The sequence below is a fragment of the Crotalus tigris genome, unplaced genomic scaffold (assembly GCF_016545835.1).
Source record: "Crotalus tigris isolate CLP2741 ecotype Arizona unplaced genomic scaffold, ASM1654583v1 scf7180000017601.7605149639:7615979, whole genome shotgun sequence".
NCBI classification, from domain to species: Eukaryota; Metazoa; Chordata; class Lepidosauria; order Squamata; family Viperidae; genus Crotalus; species Crotalus tigris.
This window is the reverse complement of record NW_024096505.1, coordinates 7,131,708-7,152,353: the sequence shown is the minus strand read 5'-3', so window position 1 is coordinate 7,152,353 and position 20,646 is coordinate 7,131,708. Positions and strand designations below refer to the sequence as shown.

The 20,646-nt window shown below is 36.9% G+C and overlaps 1 protein-coding gene across 4 annotated transcripts in view; it reads left to right on the top strand.

The window, feature by feature from the left end:
• Positions 1-20,646, top strand: part of RAD54L2 (RAD54 like 2) — a 77,036-nt gene that overhangs the window by 10,973 nt on the left and 45,417 nt on the right. For 2 of the 4 annotated variants that reach the window (XM_039319456.1, XM_039319466.1), the window contains exon 2: positions 1,825-2,034. In XM_039319456.1, coding sequence (XP_039175390.1) covers positions 1,881-2,034 — 154 coding nt within the window. In that variant the 5' untranslated portion in view covers positions 1,825-1,880. Of the gene's footprint in view, positions 1-1,824; positions 2,035-20,646 lie in introns of those variants that run through there. The other 2 variants (XR_005553709.1, XM_039319475.1) reach the window with 1 other exon arrangement.

The window sequence follows — 20,646 nt, the reverse complement described above, 5'->3', positions numbered from 1 at the left end:
GTCACAATTGAAGGTCTGAAGCCAACCTGGTTATTTACGTTAAAAAAAATAGAACATATTCCTATTTGCTTGGAAGATAAATTTAGAACTAATTTAAAAAGGAAATAAACAAGCTTTGGGAAGCACAGACGTCACATTTAACATTATGTTTATTTTAAAGGAGTTGTTATATAACTGTCTTCTTGCTCTCTGGCTTTATTTTTCTTTCTTTTTGTCTTTTTTCCTATACTTAATCTGATTAGATTAGAAATCTAATTTTTTAGATTAGATTTAGGTTAGAAATTTAATCAGGTCTGGAGAAATGAAAGCAATCAGTATATATTTAAACAGTGATCAATTTGGGTTGGCTTGTACTTTAGGTTCCTTATTTTGCTCTTAATAATTTTCTGTATTTTGCAGCTATACAATGTTGGGTTCACGTGTCATACTACCCTATGATTTCCTCACTTAGCACCCCTGACTGCGTTCACATAATTATTGTAAACTGTGACTCGCTGGCTTCTTACATGTGTAGCCAATAAGGGTTAGAAGACCATATTCATTGCTCAGTCATTTAAGTATGCTGTGCATTTACACTTTTAGGTAGGATCAAATCTGTTCTGGGTTTTGCAAGTCAAAAATAACTCATGAATAAAATCCAAATATATACTTTTCTTTAAAGAAATACCTTCCCTGGTAAACCTGAAGAGTTATAATCCTACCTATCCAACCTCCCCTGGCCCTCAGAATTTACTCTGGAAGGACTCCAGAGTCTTATGCAAATTGAAGTTTGTGCTAGTTGCAAATTGTTCACATATTACTGGGTTACATTTCTTGCACTATACAAAAGTGACTATAAGCTTAACATTCAACCAACATATTATTGAGAAGTACATTTCCATTAAACTGCAGTATAAACTATTTTCATATTAGGCTGTACCAAAGGTGCTTTTTTCAACTTTCTTTGTTTTTGCCTGAAGATGTTTTGTTTCTCATCCAAGAAGTGTCTTCAGAACTGAAGAAGACCAAAAATTGATTATGCTTTAAAACATTATAATGTTGTAAACCTATATTGATGCAGGTATTTCAATAACAACTACCTTTACTTGTTAATTTTTCAATTCCTTAATCTATTCCACTATTTAACTTTGATTTTATATTGTTCATCTACTTACCTTATTATTGCTCTTTTGGTTGTACACATACTGTATCTTGTTATTCTGTAAATGTTGATTGATTGTATATCTGTGTTTGCATTAAATATATGACTTGCAATTAAAATTTATTATAGAAAATTCTGTAGACCATTATATGCACTAATGACAGCATGAGTTACAACATTAAGTTATCATTTGGTAAATGTTTATCTTTTTCATTTTAAAAGTGTGTGTGACAGACTTCACAGAGTTTTTAAAAATTGAGAATAACATTTTATTATAAAGTGAGCAAATGTGTGTAGGCATGTTTTATATTACATTCATTGGAAAATATTAATCAGGAAAGATTCAGATATAATAGATTATAATCATGCATGCATGCATGTTTTAAGAAAATTTAAATTTGCTTCAAGTTTGGAATTGTATCAGAGATGCGCAAATGTTTAAAGTGCTGGTTACCATGTTATATTTTCAGCTGTAAATTTAAAAAGATGGTTGGAAACTTTGTCATTATTCTCATGCCTTATCATGAAACGGATATAACTTTAAAAAGTAATGTGTTTATAAGAACTCTTAAGTTAGTAATACAAGAATCTGGAGAATTTTCAACAAACTTGGCTTGTGCTACATCATGTCTTACAGCTTCTAAATTTTGTTTGATGTTTATTTCATCTATTTTAATTTGTAGGGCTGCTGTAATATCGATCATGAGCAGGTAATGCACAAGGAGTGCTATTGGGAATCATGTCGGACGAGTCAGTCTCAGGGAGTGATCCAGATGTGGACCCAGATTTGGAGCAGGAGGATATGGAAGAGGAAGAGGAGGAAGAAGATGATGAGGAAGCAATGGAGGAGGACAATGATGGAGATGATGAAGAGGATTTACTTGATGAGAATGGTGAGTTAATGGGTTCGAGAAGCAATGAACATTTTGCTGGAAGTGTGTATTCTGGTGATTTTAACTTTATACAGAAATATATTTTTAATTGTTTAAATCTTATACAAAATACAGATTTGTTCATTCTGGAACATTTGATACAATTTTGGAACACTTTAATTGATAATTTATATCAGGAGCAGCCACGTCCTGGGTTGGTAACTTGTACTGCTCTGGCTAAAGCAATAGTTCAAATTTGTAATCTGGACAGAGCCATTTAGCCAAGGAAGCCTACATCTTGCAAAAATATCCAAAGGAATGTTATGCTTTTAATTCACATAATATCTATTATATATTTCTTGTAAAATGATTGGTACTTCAGAAAGAAGATTTGAATAAAATAAAAAGCTTCTGTATGTAGCTTCTTTTGCTAAAAATCTCTATCAAGGAAATGTATTAAAATGTAGATTATGCTGATATTCTCAGTATGCTTATTTTCGTGTGATTCTATTTTAAACAATTTATGATCTGATTTATTGATAATTATTCAATAAAGAAGCCTGAAATTCTGTAAAGCATTGAACACCCCTCATATCTTTTGGAAATACTATTCATTTTTTCTGGTATCTTTGGGTAGGGCTATAAGAATCAGTAAGAAATGCAAGATGAATTCCTTGAGTTGAAAAATAGATTTCCAGTGTTGAACTATCAGATGGTTCCAAAATACCTTACAGTCAGAAAATGAACATGGCGGCCTTCATTGTACTTAGTACAATGGTAGAATGCTATTTGGCTCAATTAAAGTTATGTAACTAATTCAGGTTGATAGTTGTATCTTTGATAAATTTGTTTTATTGTTTTTAAAATCCAGTATGACATTTTGGGAGTGTTTCAGTTACATGAGTGGCATAGCTTATGGCAGTGATAGCGAACCTTTTAGAGACCGAGTGCCCAAACTGCAACCCAAAACCCACTTATGCATCACCGGGTGCCAGGTGGGCGTGGCCACTGAGTGGGCATAGCCACTGAGCTGTTGGCTCGTGTTCACTCGCTCACTCACTTGCTGTCCGCTCCGACTCGTGCTCGTTCTCTTGCTGTCTGCAGCAAATGCTGCTTCTGCCAAAAGTTGCTCCTTTTACAGCCTCTCACCTATTCCCAGACTGCATGCGCGGAGAGGAGGAGGGAACAGCTCGGCCCAGCAATGGCTCGCGTGCCACCAGAGACGGCTCCGCGTGCCGCCTGTGACACGCGTGCCATTGGTTCGCCACCATGGGTTTATGGCTAGCTGTGAATGTGCATGATTATGCCAGCTCTCACATCTAGCTTCTTTGAAGCGTATTTTCCTGCCTGCCTCTCATTTCTACACTCTAACTAGAGGGGGGAAAAAATAATTTAGCAGTAGGCAGATTGCCATAAGCAATTGGCTAGTGGTTGTTAGCACATGCGTAGGTGAGGTGTAACTAGCTGATGTTCAAGATAAATGAAAGCTATGATTGTCCACATTCTTTTGCATCGGTATCCTTGACATCCTTTCAGAATCATTACATAGTCACTGCCAGTATTTAAAGTTCAGAAAGAGGGAAGGCAAATGTTCTAGTTTTAGTTCAGAGGCATTTGAAAAAAACCTAAGTAATAAACTTCCTTGTTGCACATAGCTTGTGCCTGATTTTTATGATAAAGAAAATTAAGAAAAAAATGACTGTTTGAAGGTAGGAAACCTATTTAAAGATGTTTGAGTTTTTAAAAATTTATTGTGGTTTTATTTGTTGTCAGTATTTATATTACTATGCAATACAAAAAGTTGTCTAATGCCTGTAAAAAGAATAAACAAAAAAACAGGTTCAGTCCTGGAAATAGCATTGGTCGCCCTACTAGGTGACCATTGTCAGGGCCTGAATGGAGGAAGTGTATCTATTCTGATCTTTTTTACTTCTCAGTGGGTGGCCTGCAATATCGTCTTTCTGGACTACCTATGGAGGTCAGGGATTTTGAGCATTGTAGTGGTGGGAAGGAAAGATTTAACTGATGACTTCTCTAATCTCTCTATTGTTTAACATTTACATGAAGCCTCACTATCCCAGCAGACTGTGATGCCACTGAAGTCCTATCCAGGTGCCTGGGGACTCTGTGTGCTTGGATGGGAAAGAACGGAGTAAACGGCTTCTTTGATGTTAAAGAAAACTCCAAAAGAAGAGAATATATGAAGCTCCTATAACTCTGTGGAGTCCTTGATCCTCTCTGAACTTGGTTGTTTGCTTATAGGCATTTCATTCCCTGACTAGGTAACTTCATCAGGGCTTGTGAGTGTTGAATTTGCTTCACTGTTGTTATACAGTAGCTTGCTCTGCCAGTGTTGGTTGGGTCCTTGTAATGCCTTAATTAGGTCATTGATTTTTGATATTAAGCAGTATTTTGCTAGCATATGAAGTTAAGGATATTGTACAACAGTTTGCATAAGTAGCCCCTGCCCATCTAACGTCAGAGCCTCTTGTGATTGGAGGCAAAAGTGAAAGAAGCATAAGATTTCTCTTCCTTTCACAAGTGTTCAGCCGGGCATGTTGAAACTCCTTCCTTTGCCTCCTGAGTGCTAATGATGCCCCAGTCTTCACTTTGCAGGAACATTCTGCCACTTGACTATCTCTTCCCACAGAAATCCTTGGAACTTACACTGCATCTTTTTCAACAACTTAAGTTCTCTGCTCACCTCTTCCATGGTCACAAGCTGGGAAAAGGCTTCATGGGATGCTGCTATAAGTTTTCTCATCTATTTTTCTTCCTTCTACCAGGAGAAGAAATTTCCTAGGAGAAATTACCAGAAATTACCACACTAGAGCTGGGCTACCCAGCACTGACAGCTGGAAGCTATGGGCTAAAGAATTGGCTGGCAGAAATCAATTGAGCTGTGTGGTCTATAAATATTGTAAAATTATTATTATTAAAGTAATAATAATAATAAAGTTGGAAGGTACCTTTGAAGTCATCTAATCCAACCCCCTGCTCAGTCAAGAAACCCTATACCATTTCAGACAATGGCTTTCAGTCTCTTCTTAAAAACATACACTTTCTCTCACATGTGTGTGCTGGCAGAAAGGAGCTAGGTTAAAAAAATCTACTCCACGTAATAGTATCACTATTGTCCATAGGTGTGCTTCCAGTTATAGGGTGGAAACGTGGAAGTATGTTTGATATAATGAGCTATGTTGATTTGAAACGTTTATTGCATTTAACAGTATAAGAAAATAGGCTTGAAACAGAAGCAAGAGAGACATAAACGTAACTGTTCTGTAGGGATTAAACAGTAAATTTAATTATGGGCCTATAGCATTTTGGAACTGGCTGTTCTTTACCAGAATAGTGATGACCTTTTTCAAAAAACTTCTCTTCATTTTTGAAGGGAACACTTTATTTTAGAGCAGTGGTTCTCAACCTGTGGGTCGGGACCCCATTTGGGGTCGAACGACCATTTCATGGGGGTCGCCAAACAACGCAGTCCACCATTTTTTTCCCTTTTCCTTAGCTGTGCTACTCCCTTTTATTCTATTGGCTTTTGAAAGCCAATAGAATAGACTCTCTTGAATAGAGTCTAATTCTATTGGCTTTCAAAAGCCAATAGGAATTGTCCAGGCTGTCTCTGCCCTGCTGAGCCCGCCAAAAGTCCCATTCTGCAAACGGTGCTGCAAGTTGTCTGCAGTGAAGGCGAGCTGTCTGGAAGTTTCCACCCCTCCCTGCTGAGCAACTACTAAAAATGTAAGTAAAAAAGGGCCAGAGGTGGGAGGCCGGTGGGCGCAGGGAGGGTTGCTGGTGCGCGTGGGGTCTGGCGGGTGCCTTACCTCCCTTGGGCTGGGCCAGCGGGTGGCCCAGCCGGTGGTTGGCCTGCGCCGTCTCTGCCGCTTGCCAGCTATGCCTCGGCTGGCGCAGGGGGCGGCACCACGCATGCGCGGTGCTCCCGGGCAGGGAAAGTCCTCGACTTATGACCGGTTGGGTAGTCCTCAACTTACGACCGGTTGGGGGTCGTGGCATTAAAAAGGTTGAGAACCACTGTTTTAGAGTCTTTCGTACTCTTTGTATAGATAGCTTGTAGACTGGCTTCTATTTATTTATTGCTTATTATACAGTACAGGGCTGCGTGAAAGGCAACAGGAGACCTGTACTAAAACTTGTTTTAATATACTTTATATACTGTGAGTTGAGTCCCTGTATGACATAGGTGGCCAGAGAAGTCATGTAAATAAAGAAAGAAGTACCTGAATATAGAAGGAAGACAAATATCATTGTTATACCGGGGGTGGAGATGAGGAAACTGGGATATTAATCTGTTATGTAAATAACTGCCTCAGCTACATGCTTGTTAAAGGTTATACTTTAATTGAATGTGCTCAAGGCAGGGTATAGGATAGAGTTCTATGAATTGATGTGTCTTTTTCTTACAACACTTTTGAATTAACGGAAATCATATTATGATATCTTAGATTACAGTATTTGAACTAGAGGGGATACATTCTTACAGTGGCTTTGCACATTTGTTGTGAAATTAGAATAATTTGCATTGCATTACTATAGTTTCTTCTTCCAGCCAACTGTTTGAAAAGCTGTAATAAAATCAGCTATACATGGCTGCCATTATTTTGATTGGTCTGACAAATGACCCTTCGTGGCAAACTAAATGTTGGAAGATTACGTTTTCAGAATGTTTTTGATATTCTCTATGATAAATAAAACGTTGAGTGATATCATTTGCTATTTAACATTCAATAATTTGGTGAAAATTAATCCCCTTGATTGACATGAGATTCACAGCATCATTTTGAATATGATTCTTTGCAATTCCTTAAATACAATGATCCTAGCAAAAATAACAAATTCTAGTCTGCTTTATCTGTGTTATTAAGTATTTGAAGCTGTCATGTTTTTCAGTGTTTTAATTAAAATTTGGTATAATATAATGTCTAAATATTTTGTCCCTTTCTCACATTTTTAAAATTGTGTAGTTGTGAGCATTCTTGTACAGTCTGTATTTCCTGGGACAGGGCATATCATAGAAAGATAGTTGACCTAAAAAGCAGGGGTTGGCAACCTTGGCTCTTTTATGACTCATGGACTTCAATTCCCAGAATTCCTGAGCCAGCTGTGCTGGTTCAGGCATTCTGGGAGTTGACGTCCACGAGTCATAAAAGAGCCAAGGTTGCCTACACCTGACCTAAAGAAAGTCCTTGATTTACGACCATTTATTCAGTGATGTTTAACATAAATGGACTTACGACCATTTATTCAGTGATGTTTAACATAAATAGACTTATGACCATTTATTCAGTGATGTTTAACATAACTACCATTTATTCAGTGATGTTTAACATAAATAGACTTACGACCATTTATTCAGTGATGTTTAACATAAATGGACTTACGACCATTTATTCAGTGATGTTTAACATATGAGACTGAATGAAGGGACTTCCGACTTGATCTTCAAAACTATGACCATTGCAACATCCCTGATCATGTGATCAAGATTGACAGTCTGCCTACGGTTATGACTACAGAGGCACTTCAGCTCCCCCTCCCTGCTTATCTCCTCTCCAGTCTATGCCCTTTTGAATCTCTGCCCTCTGCAGCACCTGCTACCCTGACTAACCTTTGCCATCTTCTTGCTTTCACTGCTGACCAACCTTGCCCAACCTGGCCCTTTACAAGACAGCTGCTGGCCACAGGAGTCTTTTTCTCCATGTTACAGACAGTGCTTTCCTCCTGAGAGCAGATGAAGATGGCCCCTGAGTTTCAGTGTGGCAATCAAATAAATATTAAACGGACATTTAACCATCCTGGATAATAAATATTTGTGATTTGTTTCTATATCTGCAAATTGCTCCCTAGACTGTTTTAGTTCCACTGTCTTAATAAAATAGTGAACTGTTACATTATATATTTATTTCCTGGAACCATTTCTGTGATTTTACTGTACGTAAGAAAACTATTCTAAATTGTAGGAGAAAGTATCAGAGCATAAAAACTTTTAAGAGGAAACCTGTTCACTTAATGGTGTTTTCTTTTCTTGTTTTTGGAAGAGAAACAAGGTGAGCTTCATGACTTAAAAAAAAATAAATCTTGATACTGAAAAAGATTTAGTATTTGAACAGCAAACTGTATTTATATTTCTGCTCTTATTATATAGATTAGCTATCTTCTGCCAAGTATTGACCTTCTCATTTAGTGTATTGATTTTGGAGTACAAAAGTAACAATTAACTTAGAAAGGAACTGTTTCCTCATAATGTTTTTAAGTTTGCAATAGAAACTTGATTAAGTTGTAGTGGCTTTAAAATGGGCTTTTGGGTTTTTTGTATTTTAATCTGATCCTAAAGTAAGATGACCCCAATAGCTTTGTTTTTCAAATTTTTGAAATGCTTTTTATGACCGATGTGGTTGCATAACAGCATTATTTTCAAGATCTTTACTAATCCTAAAAACTTTTATCTTTTTATGTGTATGCAGGCTATTTTTTCTCAAACATATAGCAACAAATGGCTATATGATTGTCAGGCAATCTATCTGTCACAAGTTCTTTTATGATGTTTATTTTAAATTGCTGCCTGTGTACATACTGTGACTTCTTTTGTAGACCATTCTTTCTTCTCTAAGTTATAACTAAGTTTTTGTCCAAATTATCACTTCAATTTGAGCTACTACATAGTGACTGATCAAACGTACAAAATTCATAGAAGCTTGTTGAAACATATAGAGGCGTATATTTGGTAGCTATAATGTGCAAACTAGCTTTGAGTAACACAGCAGTGTCAGATATTAAGTGTTCCCTAAAAGCTAATCTCCCCAAAAGATGTCATTGTTTTTATGAGAATAGATGACTGCAAAGCTGAACTATTGTAGTAGTTGCTGAAAAAAGAACTTGAAAGTATAATACAGTTGTTTCAAAATCACATCTTGTTCGCCACAAAACTGTGTAAGGAGAGATGTGATAACTGAGGGCTCAAATATAATGTCTCTTTCATACAGTTCTTCTGTTGATCAAGTATCAGATTTTTTTATTATGACAGTTGTGTACTAAAACATGCTTTATAGGTTTGTTTGTGTGCATTGATTTGTTTTAAATAGTTTTAATGGCTTGGAAATGTATACATTAATCACCTTTTCTTTATCTTTCTATTCCAGTATATAGTCAATAGTATGGTAATACTATTGTATTCTAATATGGTAATATCTGCCTACTTAAAACAAAGCCTTATGTCATCATTGCATAATACAAACTATCTGTGTTCTCTCTTATTTGTCTCCTTTTACAGACCTTGTAAAATAAATAATAATATTACATTGTCCCAGCAAAGTTGTATGTGTAGAAAGAAATAAAAACAACTTTAAACAGTTGTGACTTTTAGTATGAGGCACTGAAAAATTACTTCAGCCAGATAGGCTCTTCATGTTTTTCTGTTTTTCTTTTTTAGCATTTAATTGAAAAAAAAAATTCCTTAATTGCTTTAAGAAGGATCTAGTATGTATCTGCAATGGCAGCATGTCACTGAAACTGCGTTGCAGAGAAGACTGGAAAATAATTTGGGTCACCATGACCAAAGCTATTCATAGAACATTAAGAGATGAACAGAACGTAAAAATGACAGTTTTTCTAACAGTTACTTGAACATTAGAAGTCTAAATTAGAAGTCTGGTTGATTTCTAAGAGTTATGAGTTAGTTATTAATTAAATTATCATATTAAGAGAGAGAGAGAAAGTTTTAAAGTCCAAATTTTTAACAAGGGTAGCAGAATATTGCCATTTTCCATTTCCCTTCCACATGAATCTTTCATATTACTTGGTAGAGAAGTAATTAAGCAAACATCCATGTACCTTAACATATTTAAGCCAGTCTGAGTATAAAATTCATAGTGTTCTTCCTATTAGCTGAACTCTTGTGGGAAACTCTGTCACCTGCTACATGAGTTAGTGTTGTGAGTTTTATATTATACTTGATAAGATTGGCAAGTTGGTCTCTTTTGGGTTGTAAGTATTGATATTTGGACACATTCATAAAAAGTTTATTTAAACAGCCTTATGTAATTCACACTATACCACAGGTTGGCAACCTGCGGCTCCGGAGCCGCATGCGGCTCTTTGAGCCTTCCTCTTTGGCTACTAGCCTCCTCTGCCTTTGCACAGAGAGACAGAGACAGAGAGAGGCAATTGTGCTTCCCTGCTTCTCTCTCTCTCTCTCTCTCTCTCTCTCTCTCTCTCTCTCTCTCTCTGTGTGTGTGTGTGTGTGTGTGTGTGTGTTTGTGTGTGTGTAAAAGAGAGTGCACTCACAGTGTTCTCTGAGGAGCTGAAAAGCTTACTGGGCGAAGCTCCTCCCTTTGCTGCGTCCCTGCAGGAAGCAGGAAGCAGGAAAGGCAGGAGAGAGCTAGCTAGCCCAGCTAGGCTGACTCAGGAATTCTGGGAGTTGAAGTCCATGAGTCATAAAAGAGACGAGGTTGCCTACCCCTGAGCTTGTTGGACAACAGCTTGAAGCTTGCCAGGTGAGCAGCAGATAGGAGAGGGGGGGAGAGAAAGAGAGAGAGAGAGAGAGAGAGAGAGAGGAAAGAAAGAAAGAGAGAGAAAGAAAGAGAAGGGGGAAGAGGAGTGGCAGACCAAGGGCAGATAGAGAGGGAGGGAGAGAGAGAGACAGAGAGAGAGAGAGAGACCCTTTTGACATCTAAAATGAAGATAACACTGCATATATTCTTTTTTTACCTGTGTGTGTGTGTGTGTGTGTATGTGTATGTATATATATGTGTGTGTGTGTGTGTGTGTGTATATATATATACACACACACATACACACACATATATATGCACACAAACATACACACACATACACACACACACAAACACACACACACCTATAATAAAGGTAAAAAAGGATATATGCAGTGTTATCTTCATTTTAGATATCAAAAGGGTTTTGCGGCTCCCAGTGTTTTGTTTTTGGTGGGAAATGGTTCCAAGTGGCTCTTTGAGTGTTTTGGGTTGCCTACCCCTGCACTATACCATGTGCAGCACTGAGGTCAGAATAAGAGCTTCTTGGAGTGTTTGGGGCATTGTTCTGCTTGCATAATTTCGGAGTTCGAAGATACGTTGTCTGTCACTGAAGTTGACCTTTGGATGTTCCAGATTTTCAGTGGGTGCTACATTTGTCACCTTTTCTGTTAGACTCTCTCTTTAAAATAAAAAAAAATTCTGTGATTCTTTTTCTTTCTTTCTTTCCTTATGTTGCTTGTCTCTTTGATCCACGTAGACCTCTTTGTCAAGACAATATTGAAAATATAAAAACAAGACAGCTAGAAGTACTAGCATTTTAATTTGGGACAATGCTTTTTCAGTTGAGAGTACAGAGTACTCTTTAAGGGTGTGGTTTTTTTTTTTTTAAGGTGTTCAGAATAGTACATTAGCAGCTTAACAGCCAATCTTCCAAATAAATAATTAACAGTGGATTATTAGTATATTATGATATATAATAACATAATAATTTATGGTAATTAATTATTCATTTTTAAAAGTTATATTCTGACTGTTGGGTGACTTTTCAGAAGTAGAGTAAGCATTTGCTGACATCCAATAAATAACTAATATGTTAAAAACACAAATGCTAAACTACTGGAGATAGGTCATTTGTCCAGCAGCTTTGAAGATGGTTCTTTATCATGTTCCCAACAGCCCTTGGGTACTGCTTCATAGTCTCAGGGAGCAAATCAGTGGTTTCCACAGAACAGGGAACAAATGAATAATTGTATCAGTGAAAGCACTCGCCCTGTGTCTTTTCTACATGTATTGCATCCATGCCCCCAAAAGAGTCAGCTTGTGGCAAAACGGTGCAACGTTGCTTTCTTCAAATTGAAGAAAATAGCAAGATCCTATGGATGCTGCTGAAAAAAGTCTGCTTCTTTTTCTCCCCCACAATTACCATTATAAATCTTATAATGATGCTTCCATCATGTTCCAATAGATCTGTCCCTACATATGCTCTGCATATGATTGTGGACAATCATTTAAATATGAGCCAGCAGTGTGCTGCCAAAAAAGCCAACACAGTGCTAGGCTGCATTAACAGAGGGATAGAATCAAGATCACGTGAAGTATTAATACCACTTTACAATGCCTTGGTAAGGCCACACTTGGAATTCTGCATCCAGTTTTGGTCACCATGATGTAAAAAAGATGTTGAGCCTCTAGAAAGAGTACAGAGAAGAGCAACAAAGATGATTAGGGGACTGGAGGCTAAAACATATAAGGACTGCTTGCTGGAATTGGGTATGTCTAGTTTAATGAAGAGAAGGACGGGGTGGGGGGTGGGGATGGAAATGATAGCAGTGTTCCAATATCTAAGGGGCTGCCACAAAGAAGAGGGAGTCAAGCTATTCTCCAAACCGCCTGAAGGCAGAACAAGAAGCAACGGGTGGAAACTAACCAAAGAGAGAAGCAACCTAGAACTAAGGAGAAACTTCCTGACAGTAGAACAATTAACCAGTGGAACAACCTGCTTCCAGAAGCAGTGAATGCTCCAACACTGTAAGTTTTTAAGAAGAGACTGGACAGCCATTTGTCCAAAATGGTATAGGGTTACCTGCCTGAGCAGGGGGTTGGACTTGATGACCTCCAAGGTCCATTCCAACTTTATTATTATTATTGTTGTTGTTGTTATTTGCTTCAGTCAGTACCCCTCACCATTCACTGTTTGCAAAGACTCTGTTATGGAGCTGTTCTGATACAACTTTCTGATACTATCTATCTATCTATCTATCTATCTATCTATCTATCTATCTATCTATCTATCTATCTATCTATCCATCTATCCATCTATCTATCTATCTCTATACTATACATATAAATAGATAGAAATAGGTAGGTAGGTAGACAGACAGACAGACAGACAGACAGACAGATAGATAGATGATAGATATTTGTTGTGTTTACAATGCTTGCAAACGCTATGATCCAATTATAGATGGGGAAGGTGGGGGGAGGTGGGATCTGTTGTTACCTCCACTGTGATTTTGGGCCCCAAGCTAACTAGCAGAGTTTTTAGGCCCTTACAAAACATCAGGAGGGTTGGAGTCAACCTCACATGGGGGGGGGGAGTTGTTTCAGAGGCAGGTGCAATGCAGAGAAGGCCCTTCTCCTGGACCCCACTAATCAGAATAATCACGGTGTGTTAGAGAATTTTAATTTCTCTATTGGTGAAAAAATAAATCAGAAGCTCTCACAATTGTCTGCATTTAGCTGATTCAAAATAACTTCTTTGTATTTATATCAAAATATTTACAATACCATACATTCTTCTTTACAGCAACATAGCACAAATGAAGACTTCTTACAGAGAGATACAGAGACAAACCTGAGACTGGAAATCCAGCTCCTAACTCAATACCCTTTTGCAGATTCAGTAGCACTTCCTTCACATTGGTTGACTGAGTTACCACATGACTCTTCCTGCTCATGAATATTGCAACACTCCTCCCTTCATGACAGGAAGAGACATCAGACCTATTGACTTAATACATTCTCCATAGTGAACACCACCCAATGGTTTAGTCATCATGTCTGCCAAATTATCCTCAGAAGAACAATGATGTAAACTAATCAATTTTCCTTTTACAGCTTCCCTGACATTACAATACTTAATGTCTACATGTTTACTTCTGTTCTTCACCCTGTCACCAGTTGCCATTTTTATACAGGCAGCATTGTCTTCAAATACCTTTACAGATTCTTTTACATTAATATTTAAATCTTGCAACAACTGTACATACCATGTTACTTCAGAACACAATTCAGATAAAGCCATAAACTCTGCTTCCGCTGTTGAAATAGCAACAGTTGTTTGTTTTCTGGATTTCCATCCAATCAGAGTCCCTCCAAACAATATTATAATCCCAGAATTTGATTTCCTTGTGTTTATGTCATTTGCATAGTCCAGTGTTTCTCAACCTTGACAATTTTAAGGCATGTGGACTTCAACTCCCAGAATTCCACAGCCAGCATTGGAATTCCATTGGAATTCCACATGCCTTAAAATTGTCAAGGTTGAGAAACACTGGTATAGTCACTATCGACATAACACTTTAATTTCAATTCCTCAGTAATCTGTATTTGAAGACCCAAATTTATAGTTCCCTTTAAATATCTGAGAACCCTTTTTACACCCATCCAATGTAACTTTGTAGGTGCAACAGTAAAATGACTCAAAATGCTTAATGCGCAAGATATGTCTGGTCTGGACCACTGTGATAGATATAACAAACTCCCTATTGCTGAGTGATACATCTCTTGATCACAGGTTTCACCTTTGTCCGCACTTAAACTATTATAAAAATCCGTACTCACGGGTGTGGGAGCAGTATTGCAATCTTTCATATTATATTTTTCCAATAACTGCTCAATTTTTCTCCTTTGACTGAGAATATAACCACCTTTTTCATTTTTCTGTATCTCTACACCGAGATAATTTTTTATTTCTCCCAAATTCTTTAATTCAAATTTCTTTCCTAATTTATCAGCAAATTCCTTGACTTGTGATGCATCCTTTGTGATGAAGCAAAGATCATCCACAAATGATAACAGTAGACAATTTCCTCCTTGTAACTCTCCAGTATATATACAATTATCAGCTTTGCAACTTTTAAATCCAAGACCCTTTAAAGCAGTATTTAAACAGATATTCCAGTTTCTGGCTGACTGCTTCAGCCCATAAATAGCCTTGTTTAATTTATACACCATGTTAGGTTTTGCAATTTCATATCCTGGTGCTTGGATTATATACATTTCTTCCTCTAACTCAGCATTGAGGAATGCAGTTGTGATATCAAAGTGCCAGATTTTATGCTTATATGCCGCTGCCAACGCCAGTGCTAATCTTATACTCTCACTTTTCACAGTTGGCTCAAATACTTCATCGTAGTGCATATTCTTTAATTGTGAAAAACCTTGTGCCACTAACCTGGCCTTATACTGTACATCATTATTTGGCAATACCTTTTTCTTATATACCCACTTACAACCCACAGCTTTGATTCCCTGTGGCAAAGTCATTAATTTAAATACTTCATGATCTCCCATGGATTTCATCTCTTTATCCATGGCCTCCTTCCATCTTTCTTGTTCAGCTTTTGGTAATGCCAACACTTCTTTATAACTTCTTGGCTCATACCACACATTGCAAACCTTTACCTTGCTGGCAGAATACCTGTCAGGCGGAATTCCTTTATTACATCGCTCTGACCTACGTGGTATTAACTGCTCCTGTGTCTCAAGTCTATCTGGCTTCATGTCTTGTTCAGCCTCTCCTCCCTGAACATTGACATCTTCAGTAATAATTTTTCCATCATTAGATGAGTTATTGTCATTAAGGGAGACATACCCAGAATTTGCATTAATTCTGTCCCAATTTTGTTCTGCAAAATTAGCAGACCTTGAAGTTACAATTCTTTTACTTCCATCGCTAAAGTGATATCCTTTTGATCCTGGCTCATAGCCCACAAACCTGAGCTTTCTTGCCTTTTGCTGTCCCTTTCTTCTGATTGCTTTCGGAATATGTACCCTTGCAGTACTTCCAAAAATTCTCAAATGTGCCAGTGATGGCTTTCTCTCATATAGAATGGCATATGGAATATTATTAATGGAGAAACTCCACAGCCTGTTAACTATATAATTGGCAGTCAATATGGCTTCTCCCAATATGACCTGCTCATACCAGAATCCTCTAATAATGAATCTTTCATTGTTTGCAAAACACCAGCTACAGCGTTCTCTGCAGCTGTGTAAGGATTTGTACGTCTGTGTCTTATCCCCAACTGCCCCAACCATTGTTGGAATTTAGTTGACATAAATTCAGTACCTCTGTCAGTTTGCAACTGACACACTTGTTGTCTGTACCTTCTCTCTACAAAACTTACCACTGTTTGAATTGTTGTAGCACCTCTGTCTTGCCTCTAAGCAAGTAGCAAAACGAATACCTGCTATAATCATCAACAATTACCAGTGCATATTTTGCTCCTCCCAAATTGGCTTGCATAGGTCCCACCAGATCTGCATGGACCAGCTCTAGAGCTTTTTTTGTTTGTCTTGTGCTATATTTACTAACTGGGAATGCCTTTGACTTCGATGCTTTGCATACTGCACAGTCCAAATATGTTTTGCATCCCTTCAAATTTAGCCCTTTTGCAAACTCTTGCATTTGCTGCAAAACCTTAAAGCTTGCATAGCCAAGTCTTCTATGTAGAAGATGAACACATGAATCATGCTCTGCAACATTCTTAAATATATGGGAACATTGAACCTTTTGTCCCTGCAATGCATATAGATTATCTTCCTTTATGCCTTCTGCACAAATATTCCCATTCCTTTTGATGAGACACTTCCCATTTACAAAAATGGTCTCAAAACCTTGTTTGTCTAAATTAGACACACTTAACAAATTATGTTCCATCTCAGGTACACAAACCACATTGGTAAACTTTGATTCCAAATATGGAATTTTTACATCGCCTCTTCCGATGACTTTTGCTTTCTGGCCATGTGCCAAAGCCGCAGCTTCTTGTGCTACTGGAACAAACCTGCAAAATAATTCAGAGTCATTAACAATAGTTTGACTTGCCCCACTATCTATTAGCCACTTGTCTCTGCTGTTGCGATAGCAAACTTTTGCAACACCAAAATGTTCCTTTTGCAAATCAGTCTTCTTTGCTTGCATAAATGTCCTTCACTGCAAATTGTTCCTCTGCAAACAGTTCCTTTTCAGATGTGTGTTTGCTCCATAAATGTAGCAATTCTTTTCTTGCTGAGCCCTCTGCTTGCAAAATCTCTCTTTTGATGCAACTTAGTCCCATCTGCTTGTTTCTTCTCCGGAGACTTGCAGTCTGGACCCCTTCCTCAGGAATTTCACCTCCTCATGGCTGTTCCTAAAATATTGCTTTTCTTCTTCATTAAGCAAATATGCCTTTAAAGCCTCAAAATTTAATTCTTGCTCTTCTTTACACTCAAATATCGCAGAAACTGTGTCCCAGGTTTTATCTAAACTGTTCAACACCAATAAAACCTTCTGGGATTCAGGGAATTTAATCCCACGTTGTTCTAAGTCCAAAAATAAACTTTGCATTTTATTTAAATGCTGTTCCACAGATTCGCCTGGTTGCAAACAGGCCCTGTAAAGTTTTCTTGAGAATTGCACTATATTGCATGCAGAAACATTCACGTGCACAGCTCTCAACTTCAACCAAATCTCCTTTGCAGTCTTTAAATTTGCAACATTTAGAAATTGTTCATCATCTAAATTCAAGATGAGATAAGCTATTGCTTGATCATGACTTTTCTGATCAGCAGCTGCAAACACTTGTGGTGGATTTTCTACAATATACCACAGCTCTTTTGCTTTGAGCAAACATTCCATTTTAGCAGCCCACACAATGTAATTCTTCTGGCCCAAATGAGGCACAGAGCTTTCCTTAAATTCCATTGCAGCCATTCTGCATATTCTGCCTTGTTCTTATACTTTCTAAACACAGGCAATTTCTTCCAGCTTTAAATTACAATGCAGTCCGTAGTAAGCTCTGGGCTCATAACCTGTTAGAGAATTTTAATTTCTCTAGCTCTCACAGTTGACTGCAGTTAGTTGATTCAAAATTACTTCTTTATATTTATATCAAAATATTTACAATACCGTACATTCTTCTTTACAGCAACATAGCACAAATGAAGACTTCTTACAGAGAGATTTAGAGACAAACCTGAGACTGGAAATCTAGCTCCTAACTCAATACCTTTTGCACAGACTCAGTAGCACTTTCTTCACATTGGCTGACTGAGTTACTACATGACTCCTCCTGCTCATGAATATTCCAACATGGTGATAGGGCTTGAAGTATAGGTGGGATGAGCCAATCCCAGTGGGATGAGACAGTCCCTCAAGTAGCCTGGACCCCTGCCATGAAGGGCTTCAAAGATGATTGCCAACATCATCTCCCACCCACAAGATTGACTAAAATGTGTACCAATGTCTCCCCTAAATGTTGGAAATGTAATCTGACAAGTGGAACATACTATCATATGTGGTGGGAATGCATGCGAGCTCGTGATTTTTGGAACAGGATTAAAGTATGGTTGGACGAAATATTAGAGCGAGTGGTAGAACCAAAACCAGAACTCTTTCTATTAGGTTTAACTATGCATGACAAAGGCGTACTTTATTTAATGTTACACATTTTAACGGCTTCCAGACTGGTTTTTGCTCAAAATTGGAGGAATAAGGGAACTCCAATGGAAGAAGAGATCCTGCATAAAATTTTATTATGTGCTGAGATGGACAGGCTTACAATGATTATGAAAGACAAGACAGAACACGAATATTTCGAAATCTGGGACAAATTTTATCGTTGGTATGAATTAAGGAGAACTGCTCGGACTTCAAGTTAATGGTAGAATTAAAAGATATATATAACTGTACATATAATTGTATATATAATTGTATATATAATTGTATTGTATAGAAGGATGAGGCTTATACAGAGGTTAAGAATGATGTATTAAGTTTTTGTACCATGAGAAACAAACTGCTAGGAAAATTCATTCTGGAATGTCATGTTTTGTCCATTTTTGTTTTAATTGTATTATGAATAAAAAATTTTAAAAAAAAGATGATTGCCAACATCTTGAATTGTACCCAGAAGCAGACTGGTAGCCAATGCAAATTGCAGAGCTGTGATGTTACATAGGCCATTTTTGGGGGCCCAAGAACTGCCTATGCTGCCACATTCTGCACCAGTTGTAGCTTCCGAATGCTCTTCAAGGGTAGCTCCATGTAGACTGCATTACAATATCCTCACTGTTGTCTTGCTTGTGGTAACATAATTTGAAAAACTATTAAAATTTTGCTGTTGTGTGTTGGATACATGGAAAGAATGCTTCCAGACAATGGTTATGAATACTCTCATTTTTATGTAGTGGTAGGATTGTTTTTTTTAAAGATATTGCAATAAAAAGACATATTAAAATAAAGAACAAATGGAATGACTTGATATTTAGTTATTCTGCACACACTGGTACAAAATTTAGCATTTCTGTTACGGAGGTGCTACCTTAGTATGCCTGATTATTTCTTCCAAATTAAATGACTAATAGTTAAAGTTCATAAGGGACACATTCAGCAATTCTGTGTAGTCACACAAGCTTAAAATATATCCTCAAGAATTTAATTACTGTTTTTTTAAATGAAATGTGAAGATGAAATGACATTGAGATGATGACTATAATCAGTCTAGCTTGATCCTCCTTTTTTGTATCAAAAATTATTGATGATGGTGCAGTATTTCATATATAGAGAAGCACTATACACTATTAGAGTATTTGTAAATAATTGCTCTGTAAAGATATCTGGGTCAGGTAAGTGTGTCACCTTATGTAATTATTATATAATTAGTTTTTTGTTAGGCCTCTCCCCAGAGTAGGAGGAACCTAAAGTTACTTTGATTAAACCGACTTATAGAAATGCAGAGTTTTTAAAAAGTCTTTGGCATTCTGACATTTGCCAAAGATAATAAAACAACATTGGCTGTTTTCTTCACATTTGTTCTACATAAATTGCTTGTAGTTTTTTTTTCTTTTTGTTGCATTTTATGAAGTAGGAATTGGACAGATTATTGGATGATTTCTTTTTTTTTTATTGAAAATTTTTTAAAAGTTTTACAAATCAACCCTCACCCAATCCCTCCCAAACCCCCCTTCTCCCCTCCCCAAACTTCCCAGAACTGAATATAGGCTTATTTAAAATTTTAAAAAACCTTTTACAACTTATGAAATAATTAGTAATAAGATATACATAACATAAACATTAAGAAAAAAAAGTACTTAAAAAAGAAATAAAAAAGAAAGGAAAGAGAGAGAGAAAGAAAAAGAAAGAAAGATAAAAAAATAAAAGAAAAAAAAGAAAAAAGAAAACAAAAGACGGAAAAAGAAAAGAGAAAACAATCTATACAAACTATAAAAAAGCTAAATGATATTTTTCCATATCCAAATTATGTTGTATAAAATTTGTCCATTTTTCCCATATAACAAAAAATTTCTCTTGAGATTGCTCCTTTAAGAAAGCCAAAATCTTTGCCATTTCCGCCAAGTAAGAAACTTTATAGAACCACTCTTGTAAAGTAGGCAAAGATTCCTTCTTCCAATATTGTCCTACTAACAGCCTTGCAGCTGTAATCAAATTTAACATCAATATAACTTCCTTAGCATCACAATCAGTAACAATACCTAATAAAAATAATTGTGGGGTAAATTTAACCCTCCTTCTAAAGATTCTTTGAATATTCCACCATATCTTAATCCAAAAAGCTTTTATATTTTTACACGACCACCAAATATGGTAATAAGTAGCATCCAAACAACCACATCTCCAACATTTAGGCCAGGGGTAGGCAACCCAAAACACTCAAAGAGCCACTTGGACCCGTTTCCCATCAAAAACAAAACACCGGGAGCCGCAAAACCCTTTTGATATCTAAAATGAAGATAACACTGCATATATCCTTTTTTACCTTTATTATAGGTGTGTGTGTGTTTGTGTGTGTGTGTGTGTGTGTATATATATATATATATATATATATATATA